The sequence below is a fragment of the Molossus molossus genome, unplaced genomic scaffold (assembly GCF_014108415.1).
Source record: "Molossus molossus isolate mMolMol1 unplaced genomic scaffold, mMolMol1.p scaffold_m16_p_2, whole genome shotgun sequence".
NCBI lineage: Eukaryota > Metazoa > Chordata > Mammalia > Chiroptera > Molossidae > Molossus > Molossus molossus.
The window spans coordinates 27,705,861-27,725,503 of NW_023425355.1; the positions used below are offsets into that span (position 1 = coordinate 27,705,861).

The window sequence follows — 19,643 nt, forward strand, 5'->3', positions numbered from 1 at the left end:
AAAAAACAAACCAACAAAATATTCAAGACAGTAGAAGACACAATGAAATCATTTCTTCCACACATTAGAAACATTTTTAATTACAGTTCACCTTCTCTGAAGTTCATATCAAGTAGTAAAATACTAAAAGCACAGAAAAGCCTGGTTGGAGGGAATCCCTGATAATGAGACACAAAGTGAGAGATTTTACTCAGCCACTTCACCATACAGCTGCCAGCCCAAGCAGGTCCCTGAGAAAAACATTTATTCTGGCATAGGCCCTGAAGGAATCCTACTCTCCACTCCCTCAGAGTGTGCCTACAATGGGCTGCTGAAAACAGAGGCCCTTTAATTTCAGAGTTGCTCTGGGCCACCCCAAACCCATCCCCAAATACCCCGGAGATAGAATCAGACAATGCTTTGCCTTGCTTCATCATCAAATGATGGCTCTAAATTCTCAACCCTGCCCTGAGGGTTCCGGTGGCAGCAGACACAATGGAGGTAGTCCACTATGTTGTGGGTGAAGAGTGAGCGCAATGGATGCAAGTACTGGAAGAAAAGAAGCATGAAACCAATGGAAATTAGGTAAGCAATAATGAGCTGCAAGGCAATCAAGGAATGACAGTAATTCAGTAGCACTTTCACTCCAAAGAACTTAAAAACCAGGACCATGATCACATTCTCTACCAATCTTACACTATAGTGCAGGCCCATATGTGCCCAGTTCTGACCTTTTTCAACAAGGTCCCTGTCCGCCAACTTCAATTGCAAAGCTGACCAGCAAGAGAAGTTGATGCCAGCATAGAGAACAGTAATGGAAATCAGTACCATGAGGGTGCCAACCTGGCTGAAATTTTTTTCAATGTTATTGGGCATCTGGGCACCACTCCTCCAGAATTTAACCCAGGGCTCAAAGAGGATAATCAGGAAGTTGAGCAATAAGAAGGGCACAGCTTTCAATTTCAAAGTGGCTGAGAAGAGCACCAGAATCAGGAGGCGGGAAGTGATTTCTAATGTCCTCCAGATGGTGATGCAGAGAACTTCTAGTGGCCCGAGGCGAATCTTGTATTCATCGTACTTAATCTGGATAGCCAGCATATTGCAGAGGGTAGCTCCATAGGTGACAGATATCAGGGAAAATATCATTAGCACAACTGTAAGAAGAAAAAAAAGAAAGCAAAATAGGCATTCAGTCAATGTTGATGAAGCTTATATTCTGACCCAGAGGTCCAGAGAGATGATAGGTGAGACATGAGGGCCCCACCTAAGAGCAAACTCATGTATGAACACAGCTATGTAAATAAATAGCATGCACAGAAAGAAAATAGAAATAAACTAAAATATACATTTTCATAATAGAAATTATATCAGTTTTTAAAATCTTTTTTCTACATTTCTGTATTTTCTAAATTTCCCATGATTAACATATACTGTAATATTTTAATAATCATACAAACATATACAATGAACTTTTTAAAAAGAGTGGTCTCTTGCCCTGGCCAGTTTGGCTCAGCGGTAGAGCGTCAGCCTGCGGTCCAAAGAGACCCGGGTTCGGTTCCTGCTAAGGGCATGTACCTTGGCTGCGGTTTGTCCCTGGCCCTGGTTGGGTTGTGTGGGTGGCGGCCACGTGATGTGTCCCTTTCACATCAATGTTTCTCTCTCTTCCTCTCTCTCCTTCCCGCTCTATCTGAATAAAAATTGGAAAAATGTCCTCGGGTGAGGATAAAAAAAAAAAGAGTGGTCTCAAAACTAGCATTAAGAGGTCACTAATATAAGGGAACACATATAAAGAGACAGGTCAGCATCTATATGATGAAACAGGCTTCTGAACAAACAATGAAGGAGGTAGAAAGAGCTCTCATCTGAAACAAACCAGTCTTAGGAGAGTCACAGAGAATGCCTTTGGTTATAAAAGTTCCTTCCTTGATGTATATCTTCTTCAAGGAACTAATCTTGTTTATGGGTGCTTCAAGAATGTATCAAAATGTATACTGGAAATTCCATGAGGGCAGAGGGTCCATGTCTATTTTGTTTACTGCTGTATCCCCAGAGCTTAACATACTGCCTGGAATATAGTAAGTGCTCAAAAAATGTTTGTGGAATAAATGAAGAATTCTGAGCTTAGAGAGGCAGCATAAAATACTTATGTTTAGAATTCCTTGGTTCAGTTGTGTGGAGGCTTGTGAAAGTCACTAAGTATCTATGTACCTCAGTTTCCCCAATTCACTGAGATACTTTAGAGTTGCTTGTATTAATCATCAGCAATGGCAATTTGTCACCCCAATGCTTTGGTATACTTTAGGAATTGCTAAACTTCCAACAGAGTGGTTTAAAATATAAAAACTCCATTTCCTAGCCTATAATATCCATACCACTGTATGTTAGAGTAGGGGCCTAAAGCGTCAGAATACTACCTAACCTGCTACACTAAATCTCAACTATAGATCACACCATGACCCTTTCCTTTCCTTCCTTTATACTAGGAAATGATACTGGCAACTAAGAAAAATCTAGGGTTCACAAGGAGACTGAGGGAGCTTGAGGGGTACTCATTCAAAAAACAAAACTACTTGAGCTTTCTGTTCCCATAAAAACACTGCATCCAGTGAACTAGAGCAGTGGAGATAATCTGCAAGAAAAGTGACGACATCTCTATGGAAACCCAAAGGAAGAAGCACAGCTTTGTTTTTTACATCTTTTTCAGCTCTAACTGGAGTGTTAGAATCTCAAAGACTGGAATAGAGACTTTAAGAAAGTCTCTATTCTTAACTTTATTTTCTTTTCCATTTTTATTGAGATATAAATGACATATAACATTGTATTAGTTTAAGGTGTGCAACATAATTCTTTGCTATAGTCTTAGCTTTCTAAACCACTCTCAGTCCCATCCTCAAGACTTGATGCTCAAGAGTTGGGAACGTCAGAGTGTATGTACATCTATCCAAGTGTGGTAATGCTTTCCCTTTAATTAGAACTCATTTACTTATAGTAGTGTAATAAAAGAAGAAAAGCCTGATGCTTCCAATAAATGTAAAAAACACCTTCCATCTGTCTCCCTACAAATAGACTCATGCCATAAGAGATCTAATGCTGCTAGTGAATATGGTTATCTATGCTAATCCAGATGGCCTCCAAAAGAACAAGGGATTAGAAAAGGAGTAGCAAGGGGAAGATAAAAGGAAAATTAACCAAAAAGTTGTTTACAAAACCTTAAAAGAGATGGTATTGTCAGACAGTTTTTAATAGGAGAAATCGCTGAAGAACTGAAAACAAGGCCATGAAAAAGCTTCCTTTACATCCTTTGCTTAGTAAATGTTTAGAAACACAGGCTCTAAAGGCAGACATCCTGAATTCCAATCCAATCTTTGCTACCTATTACTAATGGAATCTTGGGAAGTTTGATTAACCTCTCAATGCTTCTATTTCCTCATTTGTAAAATGGAGATAATAACAATAATTATCTCATAGAATTGTTGTAAAGATTAAATGAAATTATTACATGTAAAGGGCTTAGAGAAATAACTGGAACATAGTAAATACTATATGCTAGCTCCTATAATCATCATCATCATCACCATCATCCCGTATTTCCTAAAGTGTAATAGGTACATTTACTTTACTTAGGCACCACCATGACACTTTGGAAATCAGGCGATTTTAAAACTGAGAGAACACCTAGAAATAAGCCTTACAAATATGTGAATGCCCTATAGCAAGAAAACTATTTTTGCTATTAGACTTGTATACTTATGGCATGGATTGTGGTGAGATTTCATGGAGGTATACTTATCCCCAAAGTCATCAAGTTGTATACATTAAATAGGTAGAGGTTTTTGTTTGTCAATCATACCTCAACAAAGTGATTTAAAATATCGATTTAAAATATTTAATAAAATGGAGCGATATATTATCTTCTAATATAAAATTGATTGATCCTGTAAAGATGTAAATTCCTTCCAAAAGAGCCTAAATAATTTAATGTAATTCCAGTCACAGAAATGTTATTTCATTCATTGTTATTATTTGTTCTTTTGTAGAGGAATTTACATTGATTGTGGAAAATCATCTATTTGGAAGATCAGGCTAAATTGCTCTATCACATATGAGTTGTGAAAGGCCTTTGTGAAAAAAGCCACAAGATCTAAAAGAAATAAAGAATTTGAATACATAAAAATTTAATCCTTCAGCCCTGGCCGGTTTGGCTCAGCGGTTAGAGCGTCGGCCTGCGGTCCGGAGAGACCCGGGTTCGGTTCCCGCTAAGGGCACGTACCTCGGTTGCAGTTTGTCCCCGGCCCTGTTGGTTGTGCGTGTGGCAGCCACTCGATGTGTCCCTTCACGTCGATGTTTCTCTCTCTCTGTCTCCCTTCCTCTCTCTCCCTCCCACTCTATCTGTACAAAAAGTGGAGGAATATCCTCGGGTGAGGATAAAAAAAAAAAATTTAATCCTTCAGAATTAAGATACAAGTATACAGAAGATACAAGTATATTGTTTATCTTACACATGGGTTGTACATGTGTGCTGCACATGTTACATGTATGACATATGCACATTTAAAATATGTGTGTATGTACACAAACACCCAGAAATATTATACAAATATATATATACATACTTATCCATAGCAGATAAAAGATTAATAGTGAGAATAATTAAATAGCTCCTACAAATTAAAAAAAATAAAACTACTATAAAAAGTGAGTAAAATATATAAATAAGCAATTCAAATAACACAGTGATAAAGCATGAAAAGATGCCCAGCTTCATTCATAATAAAGAATGCAAATTATTTTTTAAATAAGTTATTTTATAATTATACAACTAAATTATATTTAGTTTAAGATCTGAAGAAACAAGCACATTCATACACTGTTGGTGAGAGTAAAAATTCATACAACCTTCTAGGGGGTTATTTGGCAGTACTGATAAAATTCTAAACATGCATATCCTTTTACCCAGCAATTCTACTGCTCAGAATTTATCATACAAAGTCTCATTCCAGTACACAGATGTTCACTGGAGCATAGCTTCAAATTCGAAAAAAAAAAAATGTGCATGGAATAATTAGAAACAAACTTTAATCCTACCAATAGAAGATTAGGGAAATAAGAAAGAATGACCCAATTCATATAAGAAAAATATGTATTATATATTTGTCATTATTATTATATATGTATGTATAAATAACTGTTGAAGAAAGACATACTGGCTCACTTTTGAAAAAGACATGTGGTTTAACAGAATATTTAATATAGTCCTTTTGGGGCAAAAATATACATATATATGTTATATGTAAGTTTTCTGTTTACATAGCAAAATGAAGTCTGGAAGGATATATACTGAATGATTAACAGAGATTACCTTTGGGAAGTGAGATTATCTCTCTCTCTCTTTTTTTAATCCGCACCCAAGGGTATTTTTTTATTTATCTTCAGATAGAGTGGGAGGGGGAGAGAGAGAGAGAGAAACAACCACGCGTGAGAGGGACACATCGACTGGCTGCCTCCCGCACGACCCCAACCAGGTCCAGGGACAAAAACCAAGGTACATGCCCTTGGCCAGAATCAAACCTGCAACTCGTTGGTCTGTGGGCCAACGCTCTACTACTGAGCCAAACCAGCCAGGGCTGTAGCTCCTCTTTTATACATATCCTATATGGTTTTGAATCCTTATCTCATCAGACTTTTATAATTAAAAAAATAAAGATAAAAATAATAACATTATATTTTAAAATTAAAAAGAAATAAGGTCAACCTGGCCAGGTGCTAGGTGGTTAGAGCATTGGCCCGTGAACCAAAGAGTCGTGGGTTCGATTCCAGCCAAGGGCACGTACCTCAGTTGCGGTTTATCCCCAGCCCTGGTCAGGGTCGTGCGGGAGATAACCAGTCAATGTCTCTCTCTCACATCAATGTCTCTCTCTATCTATCTTTCTCTCTCTCTCTCTCTCTAGCTCTCTTACTCTCTCTCTCTCTTCTTCCCTCTCCTCCACTCTACCTAAAGATAAATGGAAAAAATATCTTTGGGTGAGGATTAAAAAATAAATAAATAAAAATAAGGACCAGCCCTGGCCAGTTTGGGTCAGTGGTTAGAGCATTGCCTAGCAGACCAAGGGGTCACGGGTTCAATTCCAGGTCAAGGGTACATGCCTAGGTTGCAGGTTCAATCCCTAGCCCTGGTCAGGGTCATGAGGGAGGCAATCAATTTATGTGTCTTTCTCACATCCATGTTTCTCTCTCTCTCTCCCCCTCTCTCCCTTTCACTCTACCTAAAAATCAATAGAAAAATATCCTTGTGTGAGGATTAACAACAATAACAACAAATTTCAAACCATATAGAAGTATATAAAGTACAAGCAAAAGTTGGCTGACTCACTTCCACTCCCCAGAAGTAAATTGTTTCTTGCATATCTTTCCAGAAATTCTTCTGTGAATATACAAGTATCTGTAGGTCCATTAGTTTGTAAATGTATTAGTTTTATAATCATACATATTTAATTAGATGATTTGACAACCTTCAAAATTCTTAGGAGGAAAAGCAACATCATTTTCAGAGATCTTTCTCCTCCACTATTGCCCATTCTAGGTATGTGAAAAGCATCAAGACCAATAGAACTTCATGAACAATTCTTAGTGGAGAAAAACACAAAAGAAGGAAAATTTCCTTTTTACATTTATTTGAGACATGAGGCTTTGCCAAGCAGGGTCACCACCTAATAATAAGGAAATGATCCAAAGTTGTACCCACAGCTGTGCCAGCTCCAGCCCAAGGAGATGAAACTAATCTCAGGCTGTTAAAACTTATTAACAGTACTTTACCTCGACTTTGAAAACACTGGCTCACATTTCATCTTCTGCCAAAGGGTTTACTCATCTCAGGATCCCTCTTTTACAAATGGGAAATTAAGACAGGGACCTCTTTGGTAACTTCCTCCAAAGATTACAGAGAAAGTCAGAACTGGGATCAGGCCTGACTCTCATCAGTATTCACTCCACACCCATTTTCTTTCTCCCTACTGGAGTTGGGAGAAGTGATTAAATCACTGGGCACATTAAACAAATACAGATTCCTACCCTCCCCACACTCAGAATGATTCAGGTCTGAGCAAAAAATATAATTTTTTTTTATTTATTTATAATATATTTGTATTGATTTTTAGAGGAAGGGAAAGGGAAAAGGAGATAGAAACATTGATATGAGAGAGAACCATCTATCGGCTGCCTCCTACACGGCTGCCTCCTACACGCCTCCTACTGGGGATCAAGCCCACAACCCCAGGCATGTGCCCTGCGTAGGAATCAAACCAGTGATCTTTTGGTGCATGGGTCAACACAACCACTGAGCCATACCCGCCGGGCAGAAAATATAATGTTAAAAGGCGCTTTATACCCCGCTGGTGTGGTTCAGTGGATTGAACATCATCCCATGGACTGAGAGGGTCCTGTTCAATTCCCAGTCAGAGTACATGCTCAATCCCCTGTAGGGGGCATGTAGGAGGTAGCGGATGGATGTTTCTCACATCGATGTTTCTATCGCTCTCACTCTAAAAAATCAATGAAGCCCTGCTGGGTTTGGCTCAGCGGTTGGAGCGTCGGCCTGTGGACCAGAGAGTCCCGGGTTTGGTTTCCACCAGGGGCACGTACTAAATAAATAAATAATCAATGAAAACATATATATATAGTCATCCCTAAACAAACCAACCAACCAAACAAAAAATCCTCAGTATAATGTAAATACTCTGAGCTAGAGAAAATGTCCTACTGTCTACTGGTATTACTAGTTTCTTTTGAGAGGGTTCATTACTAGCCCAGAGAGGGTTTATCTGTAGCATTTTTAGTCTAAATAGCTTACCCCAGTTTAATAAATGTGGTAGGCCTGCCCTGGCCAGTGTTGCTCAGTGATTAGAGTGTCAGCTCACGCATCGAAGGGTCATGTGTTCACTTCTCAGGGCGAGTGCCGGAGGCAAACAATCTTTCTTCCTTCCTTTCTTCCTTTCTTTTCTTTCCTTCTTCCTTTCTTTCTTCCTTTCTTTTCTTTCCTTCTTCCTTTCTTTTTCCTTCCTTCCTTCCTTCCTTCCTTCCTTCCTTCCTTCCTTCCTTCCTTCCTTCCTTCCTTCATTCCCTCTCTCCCTCCCTCCCCTTCCTTCCTTCCTTCTCTTTCTCTCTCTCCCTCCCTCCCTTCCACTCTCTCTCTAAAAAAACAAAAATCAATGGGACAAATATCCTCAGTGAGGACTAACAAAGAACCAAAAATAAATAAATACATACATACATACATACATACATACATATATACTGGTAGGCCTAAGATGTCTGGATTCCCAAGTTCTTTAACTATCTACTTGTTCTGTCCAATAGAACTTCCTGCAATGATGGAAATGTTCTGTAATATATGTGCTATACAATAAGTGACCACTAGCCACACATAGCTATTGAACACTTAAAATATAGCTAGTATGACTGAGACGGTAAATATTTAATTTAATTTTTCATTTTAATAGCCACAGGAAGTTATTGTCCAGTGTTGTGGACAGCTCAGGTCTAGATTTCTAAGACCCTTGATTAAGTGGAGCCCTCCCCAATCCTGACCCCACTCACCTCTACCGAGGGGGACCTCTGCAGAGATCAGGGTGACATAGAGCTGATAGGTCAGCTGGGGCACTGAACCCAAGAAGGCTTGGATCTGTGACATACGTTTGTAGGCATTGCGGTGCATAGCCAGGGTCCGGATGGAGTGGCCCACCTCCCATTCTATCAGCACCTCCTCGCCATTTATTAGCATCTTCTTTCGGGTGAGGCTGACATAGGGCTCCTCCTGTCCCTCTTTCTTCCACAGTGTGAGGTACTTAATCATGGCCTCCAAACATCTGCAGAAGTAAAGCATCACGGGAACTTAACTAAAGCTGTCCTGGGAAGGGAGGTTTTAGTGAAGAGGGGAAAATAACTCAGAGAGGTGGTGCTACTTTGTGCCATTCCTTCTCTCCCATTCTACTCATTTCTCATGAGGCAAAGAGTTGGTGGTGCCTTCTACAAGTTACTTGAGTCTAAATCCGCTTTTTTTCTCTTTTTCAGTCAGTTATCCACTGACCCAAGAACACCATTTCAAAAGTGTTTCTTTGAGGAGTTAAAGAATTGCTTTGTCTCCTTAAGAATAAGCCTAAGGGTCCGTCTGGTGTAGCTCAGTGGTTGAGCTTAGATCCATGCACCAAGAGGTCCCCGATTCAATTCCCAGTCAGGACACATGCCCAGGTTGTGGGCCCGGTCCCCAGTAGGGGGCATGCAGGAGGCAGCCAATTGATGTTCTCTCTCATCAATGTTTCTATCTCTCTCTCCCTTTCACTTCCTCTTTCTCTAAAATCAATAAAGAAAAAAAAAATTTTAAAAAGAATAAGCCTAAGGTAGAAAAGTGCTTTAAACACCAAGATATTAAGTAAAGAGTGTGTTGAGAGAGAATAATGATGTTCCAAAAGGCCCTGGTTGTCATAACAACTCAAGTTCCTGAAGGCAAGTGTTCCTTATTCAAAGCATTCAGCTCCATAATTGGGGCTTTTGAGTTCTGTTTTTTCTAAACAAAACAACTGTGACTGTCTCAGACAACAAGTCTTGAAGAGGATCTAGAGAAAACCTCTCATATAATGGAAAAGCCATTCAGCAATAATGGTACTTAAGAGACTTGACAGCTCTAAATGTACTATATTCTTAGGGATCTCTCTACAGGTTGCTTTTTGGGCCTCTTGACCTGCTTGGGGACAACATTTTTTAAATTCCATTCTTTTTTTACAAAAATGAAACATCCTTATGAGAGCCTACCACCCTTGAAACAATGACAAGACCACATTTCTGGTTGTACCCTTCCCATCTTCCCCATATAAATCAGAAGTCATTTTCAGTTCTCATGTAATGAATATACGAGAAGCAACTAGAACATCTTGTTCTGGAACATCTGAATTACCACTTCTTCCATGCACCCTGAAATGAATAGAAACTGTGGACTATTTCTTATGATAAGTAAGAGCAGTTGTGAAAATTATGCCATATTTCCTGACAGACTGAAGAGGGAGTGTATATCTTGCCCACCACCCTTATCACATAGTGGGTATTTGAAAAATGGGTATTTGCTGAGTAAATGAAAGAATGAGAAGGAAGAAAAGAATACAGGAGGCAGCCAATTGATGTTCTCTCTCATTGATGTTTCTGTCTCTCCCGCTCTCTTCCTTTCTCTCTCTAAAATCAATAAAGAAGAAAAAAATTGAAAGCAACATTCTCTTCCTATTCAGGGAAAATGCCTAAATGCATTTCTAACAAAAGGTTTTAGATTTTAACCCAAGTTCATCAATGCTATTGCTTAATAAAATATTGAAGGAGGCAGTGGCATAAAGCATTTTCTTTATGCTTCTATTTTTAAGGATATTTACTGGTTTAAGTAAGGGTATTTGCCTTGCTTGTAAGCTTCAGTAAGTTAGAGTACATTTTCATTTCCAGAAGTTGTTGTGTGTTTTTTTTTTTTTTTTTTTTGCATTATATAAGGGAGCCAGGCCCTCCAAACACCTTCTGGTGCCTAATAGCTCTAATCAAGTTCCTACCTGCTTAAAAAGTAGTTTGCCTTGAAAATAAGCATATCGAGGATATAATTTATCAGCTTTTCATTGTTTTTCCCTGCTGTGGGGCTAAACTGACAGAGATTATAAATGTTTTCCACTCATTTCTAGTGGAAGATAAATGACAAAAATAAAATCTAGTACTCAACACTCCATATGGAGGGTCCAAATCAAAGATGGCTTAGGAGGCCACAAAGCAAACAGGGGAAGTCAGAACTGGGGGTTGGTGAGGAACTTGCTGAAATTTGCATCTTGAGAATGCTTGATCTGTTAACTCAAAATATTGCATTTGAAAAGGGAGAGAAGAATGGCTTTCAATGTCCTCTAGTGACATCTCTAAATTTTTTGGTTCCAAGTTGAAGATGAGGTCTTCCTCTTAAAGCTTAACTTCAAAGATTTAGAACTGAAAAGGACCTTTTTAGATTACCTAGTCCAAAGGTTGGATATGGACCAGCTGAACAACATTTGACCAACAGCTGTGGTTTGTTTGGCCCATACCATGTTTTTATTTAATTAGTCAGGTGCCAAAATTTAAAAGCATGGTATTTCATATAAAACCCTATTTTGAGAGCTTCTCCTGGAAAGTAGGGGGATCTGGCAATACTGAGTCTGAATTCCAACAGGGAAACAATGGGTGGGAGCTATAAAGCGGCTGCCTCAAAGGAGGCGGATCATGTGGACTCCAGATTGCCACAGTCCTCACTACTCTCCATCATTTAACATTGAGCTTTATTTTCATTTATAATCACATGTGAAGCTATTGTTTTTCTCATACTTGGCCCATTTTACTATTTATGATGCCTGCCTGGCCTCTGTAAGCATTTGAGACCCATGATCTAGCCCATACAACCCACTTATTTTACAGATGAAGGAACTGTGGTCCAAGGCATCTTCAGGGATTTCACCAAGGCTATGCAACTAGTCAGTGACAGAAGGAGGGTTAGATACTAGGTCTCCTGAATCGCAGGCCACTGTTTCTATTTATATCCATATTTTCTCTGATGAAGCCTAATCAATTCCTCCTCATTTAAACATATATTGTTAAAAACTTTTTAAAGGGGGGCATTCCATGCTTAATCAACTTTGGACTGTGTTTATTTCCATAAGGATAATATATCTTCCCATTGCAATTACAACATCAGCACTCTGACCCATATTTCTCAGCTGACTGCAGGTTTCTGCCTCTCTTGCAATCAAGACAAACTTGGTCCATTCCTTTCTCCTGACCTCATAAGTTTTGCAACATCTCTCTATCTGGACAATCCCATAGTGTCCAGATGAGACTGCTGACACCGATGACTATCTCCGTGGGATAAGGCACATTCTTGTACCTTCAAGGCAATTTGAATGGAAAGACTTGATGCTATTACATTGTGCTACAGAATCCAAATGGACTGTCTTTCTTTGCCCCCTTCTAACCATGTACCTTTATTTCAGAAAGATACAAAGAGATAAACAGGAGATGGATGAACTGACAAAGAAAAACGAACTACAGTGAGTTGGGGTACCAGATGGCCCCAGATGGCTTAAAATATTTTCAAATAACTCTGGAAAAAATGTAAATGATAGCAGCACCAGCCCAAGCAGTTCAGGATAAAGAAACTGAATGTGAGATGGGATGGAGGGTGTTAGGAACTTTCATTCAACTTAGAGAGCGTCTAAAAGGCAGAGTCAAAATAACACACTCTTAAGCTAAGTATGGCCTGTGTGCACAAGGTGACCACATCAGTTTGTCCCATACCAATTTTCACAATCCAAATCCAGATAGCAAACATTATCTAATGAAGTCTTAGCAATGATATCATACAAAGTTTTGCAACACAGGTACATGCCACTTGTTCATCATGGTGGCATTTAAGATTTCAGATAAGAGTTTTTGGATGGTAGAAAGGGACGTCAAGAGTGGGAGGAAATGAGAGAATCAACTAGAGGCACAGTATCAGTCTTGAAAATATTAGCTTCATCTTTCTCTGCACAAGTTGGAGGTAGGGTGGGGGGAGGGGTAGAAGAGGGAAGAGATTAAAAAGTACTCACCTGATAACAGGGCCCAAAAGTATTAGATGCATGAACAATGATAAAGGCTTGTCTTTGGCCAGATCTCTGTGGACAAATATGAGTGTCAACTGGACCATAATGGATGAAAACATAAAGAAGGAAAAGGTGTATGTCATCCAGTAGGTTTCACTATTCTTCCGATAGATTCTAACCATGTATAAGGCAGATACAGCCTCCCCACAGTACAAAAAGGTGGAGAAAAGGATGCCAAATGGAAAGGTAAATCGGGGATTGGCCCCACGAATGACATCTTCCTCCAGAGATGAAACTGGATCCACATTTGGCTCCTCAGGAATTTCATAAACTCGGTCCATTGTCGAGGTTCAGAGCGTTTTGGTCTGATCTTCAGAGAACCTTCCTCCAATTCCCTAGGAGAACCCTGTAGCCACTGCAGTCCAAGTATTGGTGAGAAGAGCTGTCAATTCCAGAACGGAGATCTACTAGTTAGAGCAGAAGATCTCTTCTAGTCTCAAATTAGACTTGTTGGAGTCTGGGATGGAGAGCCCAGGAGTACCACTTTGAACTTGATTGGCTTGGGATTCCAATCATCGGTACACATGCTGTGAAAGTTGGACAAGGCAAAAGCAAGCATTTTAGTGCCCCATCCAGAGTTCAATTCCAGGCGGTTGAAGGGCCATGGGGACAGCTGTTTCCGTGTGGGCTCCTTTCTCAGCCTCCCCCCACCCCAACCCCGGGCAGGAGAGCCGCTCCGTGGAGCACCGGCACTCAGAGCTCCTTTCGAGGAGTCCTGATCAGTGTGCCTTCTCAAATCAGCCAAGAACTGAGCCAGGACAGTAGAGGGGACGCAGCCTGAGTGGCTATCAGCTCGCCCGCTCGCCAGGTGCTCTCGCAGGACCCGCGCTCAGCCGAGGGTTCTCAGGCTGGCTCCTCGGATTCCGCAAGCTCCGCCCCCAAGGCAGCCGGGCGGTAGGCAGGAGCAAAGCCACAACCCTGTCCCTGAGCGCAGTCCTGGGGGAGAGGAGCTGAGCGCGCGCGCGCTACAGGATTAAGAGGAAGCTGGAGGGGCTTCTTTCCCACGAAGAAACTTCGCTTCCGAAAAGCACGACGTGCGGGGCGCCAACCTGGCCAGGCAGATATCGCCAAACTTGAGTGCCATCTGCAGCCGGGGTCAGCGGTGAGAGGACCGTGACTTCGGGAATTAAGGCACTGATGAAGGGGCCGGCGAAATGGGAGAAACAACTGGGGCCAAACAAAGCCAGCCTGCCTGTTCAAGGGCGGGATGCTCTTTGTGGAGGCACGAAAAAAGGGGGCTTGGACCAGTCTTCAGAAGCACTTCTCACCACGACTCCCGGACTGGAGGTAGCCACAGCTGTCCTTTCCCCCAAAAGCAGCAGACGCCCAGCTTCTACTCCGCCCTCCCTAACTAGCTTGCTCCCACACTCGCTCAACCCACGCGGTTAGGCAGGTGTGTCTCTCTGGGCCTCAGGGTTAAACCTCCCTAGGTCCTATTGCCCTCCAGATAATACCACGGTTAGGGGAAGACCTGGGAGGCACTTGGGCCATAGCGTTTCTTTTCCAGGTAAAATTGTATGCAGCAGAAGGAAGATGAAAAATGATGGGGGGGGGGGTGTCAAGACTCAAGATTATTCCACAGACACTGAAAGCTCATATTACATGCCTTGATTCCCCCACTTGCAAAATGAGGCCAGGATAGGAACTTTAGAATGAACTTACAGGTTTTTGGTTGGAAGGTTCTGAAGAGGTGCCAATTTCTAAATAAACTGGAGAGAAGCCCAGAGAGCTGTTAATAAAAACTAAGAGGGGTATCTTAAAGAGCCCTGGAAATTGCCTGGATTCTTAAGAGCAATACTTCCCCACCTCACCGAGCTTTTGTTTTCATACCTTCATTTGCATAACTTTAAACCCCAGAGAAAAAGAGAAAACATCTGCATCCTGATAATAATATAAATGTAGCAGAGCCTGTGACAATTTCCTTTTGCGGCAGGAAGTTAGTAAAACGACTCTAGAAGAGGAGTGGTCAAGTACCAGCCACCAATATGATGAAAGACAGTCTTGTGGTGCTGGTTTTTAAAATCCCTGCAATTGCTGTCTTCTTTCCCCAAGGCTGATTCAGAGACAGATCAACTTCTAAAGGGTGTTGCCTTTGAAACAGTCGCCCCATCTTGGTCTGCACCTGTGCTACCAGCTGGGCTAGAAGGCTGATCTTTCCACTTTTCTGTTTCACAAGGCAGCTCAACACTATCTGAAAACACCTCACACATAGTGTTGATTGGTTGGGACTTTCTACCTGGCACAAGGTTCTCCACCAACATATGATGCAGAACTTCTTGGGGGCTTCTTAGGAACCTAGTCTCAAGATGGAACTCAAGTAAGGTGACAAACTCATCTCAGTTTCCTGAGATAGAATGAGGGTCACCGTAACACTGGAGACAAACTAGGAAGAATGTGGAATCCCAATGTTTTTCCTTTAGCCTTTTCTCCTTCCCTGTATCCTAATAACTCCCCAAATACATAAATCTACAAGGCCTTCCTACTTGTTCCAAAACAACTCCTTTTGTCTGACATTCAAGACTCTATAATCACTACACTAGAACTTCCCTCTCCAACTTTATTGCCCACTTTACCCTACCACACACCCTTTGTTCTAGTCCAGTAGGTTTTCTCACTTAATCATACTTGCCTTGCTCACCCCACCTCTGTGCCTTTTTGAGGCCATTTACAGTCCCCTTCACTCTTTTCTCTGTAGTCCAAATCCTAACCTTCCTTTAAGGGTCAGCTCAAGTACAGGCATACCTTGTTTTGTTGTTCTTCACGTTATGGTGCTTCACAGATATTATAAATTTTAAAAATTGAAGGAAAGACCCTCTGGCAGCAAAAAACTTATGACTCACTTTATTGCAGTGGTCTGGAACTGAACCTGAGATATCTCCAAGGTATGCCTGTACTCCCGCCTCCAGGAAGCCTTCTCTTACTTCCCAAGCCTCACTTTTCCCTCTGTCTTTTTGCTACTGGCACAGGCTGTCTTGTACTAGTCCTTCAAGAATTTCTGTTTGCTATGCCTCTCCAACAGAAGTGTATACCCAGGGAGGGATGCTCAATTAATGTTTATTGTAGTTCTTGTTGATAACAATAGTGATAGACAAATGGTGATGATGATGAACCTTCCTCCCCCATGCTTCCTCTAGGAAAGACTCAGGCACATTCATCTTTAAAAGTTGTAGCCACTGTAGCCAGGGCATAAAGTTCCTTGAAAGACCCACTGCCCGAGTCAGCCATTCCTCTCACAGAGGATGCCAAGCTGCATGACTGTCCCTTCTCAAAGTTCCTACAATGCATTTTTATCAATAGTTTAGTACCAAATTACAAATTATTTTAAGTGTATTAATTTTTACTCCACAAGTAAATTACCATATGCTCCTTGAAGGCAGAGCTCCTGCTGTTACACTTTTTCTGGATTCCTCCATGGCTGGTATAGAACTGTAAATTCCCTGCCATCTGATCCCCCTCACCCACCATCTTCTCTATTTTCAGCCCCAGGACTCTCTGGAGCTTTAGGTCATTAAATCCTCTGGTCTCTTATTTCCAAGTTCCTTTTGTCCTGCTGGGAGAAATAACTGAGAATTTGTCCTGTTTCTGTCCAACCCTCTTTCCTCTTTGAGGCAATCTTAGACTTCAGCCCCTTACTCTTCTTAGGACTAGAGACACTGGAAATTTTGATGGTCAGGCGACTTCTGAGGCCTTGGGAACCCCTTCCCCATTAAGAGTACTGATCTCTGCCCTGGCTGGTGTGGCTGGTGTAGCTCTGTGATTGGCCTGTGCACTGAAGTGTCACAGGTTCGATTCCTGGTCAAGGGCACGTACCTGGGTTGCAAGTTCAATACCCCTCCCACACATGCAGGAGGCAAGTGGTGGATGTGTCTCTCTCACATCCACGTTTCTCTTTCTCTCTACCCCTCTCCCCCTCCACTCTCTCTAAAAAGCAATGGGGGGGGATCCTTGGGTGAGGATTAACAACAAGGACTGGTCATCTGAGGTGATACCCCAAGGCTGCCTGTCCCATGAGTGCTAGCTAGTGTTTGAGGTAAATTTCTTCTTCTTCAAGCAAAACCAAAGTTCTGAAGGAAAAGGTAACCCAAATTTGGCTCCTCACCCACCCACCTCCACTTCCAACTCTCAACTCAGCAGGAACAGAAAATGGGTCTAAAAGCTCTTGGCATCTTTATTAGCATTCAGAACCCCTCTGAATCATATACGGCTCAGGGATAGTTTGAGCTTTCAAAGGCACTGAAACCAGAGCTGACTTGTAAGAGGTAGCTGGCATCCCCAAGGGAACAGGAGAGGAAGGAGAGATGTGCAGCAAGTGGCTGATAGTACACTCACAGAACACTAGTTGGTGGGAGGTTATACACAAGGTCAGATCATCAGTAGCCAGGATGGAATAATGTCTTTCTTCTATAAAATGATGAGGTTGGACTGTTAGAATCTTTGAAAGATACCTGATGCAAAAATTATTCATGTATCCTCTGGGCCTTTTCTTTTCCCTATAAGCTCCCTGAGGACAAAGACCTTTGCCTATTCTGTTCTAAACTATTCCCTGTCAGTATCATCCATCGGTAGCATCTGGGCCTGGAGTCAAAACACAAGAGAGTTTCCTGCAGCCTTCACCCCTAGCATTTTAATTTTTTTTTTTCTATTTATCTTCAGATAGAGTGGGTGGGAGAGAGAGAAACATTGATGTGAGAGAGACACATCGACTGGTTGCCTCCTGCATGACCTCAACTAGAGCCAGGGACAAACTGCAACTGAGGTATGTGCCCTTGACCGGAATCAAACCCGCGCCTCATTGGTCCACAGGCCAATCCTCTAATCACTGACTCAAACTGGCCAGGGCCAGCATTTTTATTTTAAAAAAATCAGTTAAAATGATCATCTCAGTTAGCATTGAAGGGAAAGAAATACTATTGCAAAATGCAGCATGGAATTTGGGGATGAAAGGTTTTGCCAGGCAGTTCTGATGGAGGAAAGGGATGGGTAATAGAGTTTGTAATGAATATGATTTATTCTTTAAATAATGGCTGCATTGAGATATAATTTACATACCACACAATTTGCCCATTTATTTTTTATTTTTATTTTTTAAAATATTTTTTCTTTATTGATTTTTAGAGAGAGAGGAAGGGAGAGGAAGAGACAGATAGAAACATCGATAAGAAAAAACATCAATTGACCACCTCCTGCATGCCCTCCACTGAAGATTGGGCCCACAACCTGGGCATGTGTCCTGATCAGGAATTGAACCAATGACCTCTTGGTGCATGGGTTGATGCTGAACCACTGACCCACATTGGTCGGGCCAATTTGCCCATTTAAATTGTACAATTCAGTGGTTTTAGTACAAAGTTGTGCAGCCATTACTACTACCTAATTCCAGAATATTTTCATAACTCCCAAAAGAAACCCAATACCCATTAAGCTTTCACTCTCCATTGCTTCCTCTCCCCAACCTAGAAAAATTACTAATCTACTTTCTATCTCTTTGGATTTTTCTGTTCTGGACAGTTCGCATACATGGAGTTATACAATATGTGGCCTTTTGTGTATCTGGCTTCTTTTGCTTAGCATAATGTTATCAAACTTCATCCATGTTGTAGCACATATCAGTACTTCATTTCTTTTTGTGGTGAATAATATACCATTGTATGGATATACCACATTTTATTTATCCATTAATCTGTTGATGGACATAAGGGTTTGTATTAGTCAGGATTCTTCAGAGAAACAGAATGGGGAGAGAGATTTTAAGGAATTGGTTCACACAGTTATGGGGGCTGGTTTGTAGACAGGCCATCAGGCTATAAATTCAGGAAAGAGTTGATGTTGCAGTCTTGAGTACAAAGGCTGGAAACTTAGGCAGAATTTCTATGTTGCAGTCTAGAGGCAGAATTCCTTCTTCAGGGGACCTCAGTCTTTGTTTCTAAGACCTTCAACTGATTGGATTAGGCCCACACATTATGGATGTTAATCTGTTTTACTCAACATCTACTAATTTAAATGTTAATCACAGCTAAAAAATACTTTCACAGCCCTGGCTGGTTTGGCTCAGGGGTAGAGCATCGGCTTGCGGTCCAAAGAGACCTGGGTTCGGTTCCCGCTAAGGGCATTTACCTCAGTTGCAGTTTGTCCCTGGCCTTGGTTGGGTCGTGCGGGTGGCAACCACTCGAAGTGTTCCTTTCATGTCGATGTTTCTCTCTCTTCACAGCCCGGGCCGGTTTGGCTCAGGGGTTAGAGCACTGGTCCATGCACCAATGTGTTGGGGTTTGATTCTGGTCATGGGCATGTACCTTGGTTGCAGTTCAGTCCAAGGTCGTGCAGGAGGCAACCAGTTGATGTGTCTCTTTCACATTGATGTCTCTCTTTCTCTCTCTCCCTCCTCCCCTCCCTCCCTCCCTCCCTCCCTCTCCATCTGAAGATACATGGAAAAATATCCTCAGGAGAGGATTAAAAATAAATACCTTCACAACACATCTAGATTGGTGTTGGACCAAACAACTGGGCACCACAGCCTAGCCAAGTTGACACAAAATTAACCATCATAGAGTTGTTTCTCCTTTTTGGCTATTATGAATAATGCAGCTAGGAATATTCATGTACACATTTTTGCATAAGTATGTTTTCAATCCACTTGGGTATATGCCTACAGGTACAAAGCTGGATCATATGGTAACTACATGTAAAAATTTGAGGGATTGCCATACTTTTCTAAAGTGGCCACACCATTTTACATTTCCATCAGCAGTGTTTTTTTCCATATCCTCAACACTTGTTAGCTGTCTTTTCATTATAGCCACCTCGGTGTTTTTTGTTTGTTTTTTTTTTAATCCTCACCCAAGAACATTTTTGCATTTATCTTCAGATAGAGCCGGAGGGAGAGAGGGAGGAAGAGAGAGAGAAACATCAATGTAAGAGAGACACATTGACTGGTTGCCACTCACACGACCCCAACCGGGTCGGGGGACAAACTGCAACCAAGGTACA

At 41.4% G+C, this 19,643-nt stretch overlaps 1 protein-coding gene across 1 annotated transcript; it reads right to left on the reverse strand.

The window, feature by feature from the left end:
- Window positions 1-304: 304 nt before the first annotated feature.
- On the reverse strand, window positions 305-13,158 carry XKRX (XK related X-linked). The gene is made up of 3 exons (XM_036271368.1): window positions 12,606-13,158; window positions 8,572-8,840; window positions 305-1,133 (listed from the first exon to the last, which is right to left on the reverse strand). The coding sequence occupies exons 1-3, from the start codon at window positions 12,938-12,940 to the stop codon at window positions 388-390; spliced, it is 1,350 nt and encodes a 449-aa protein (XP_036127261.1). The 5' UTR covers window positions 12,941-13,158; the 3' UTR covers window positions 305-387.
- Window positions 13,159-19,643: the final 6,485 nt, after the last annotated feature.

Excerpts from the sequence above, each read along its gene's own strand:
- XKRX (XM_036271368.1), bottom strand. The coding sequence starts at position 12,940 with ATGGACCGAGTTTATGAAATTCCTGAGGAGCCAAATGTGGATCCAGTT. Across the intron at positions 8,841-12,605 it reads CTTTTGGGCCCTGTTATCAG|ATGTTTGGAGGCCATGATTA; the intron begins GTGAGTACTTTT and ends TTACTTCTGCAG. Across the intron at positions 1,134-8,571 it reads AGAGGTCCCCCTCGGTAGAG|TTGTGCTAATGATATTTTCC; the intron begins GTGAGTGGGGTC and ends TTCTTCTTACAG.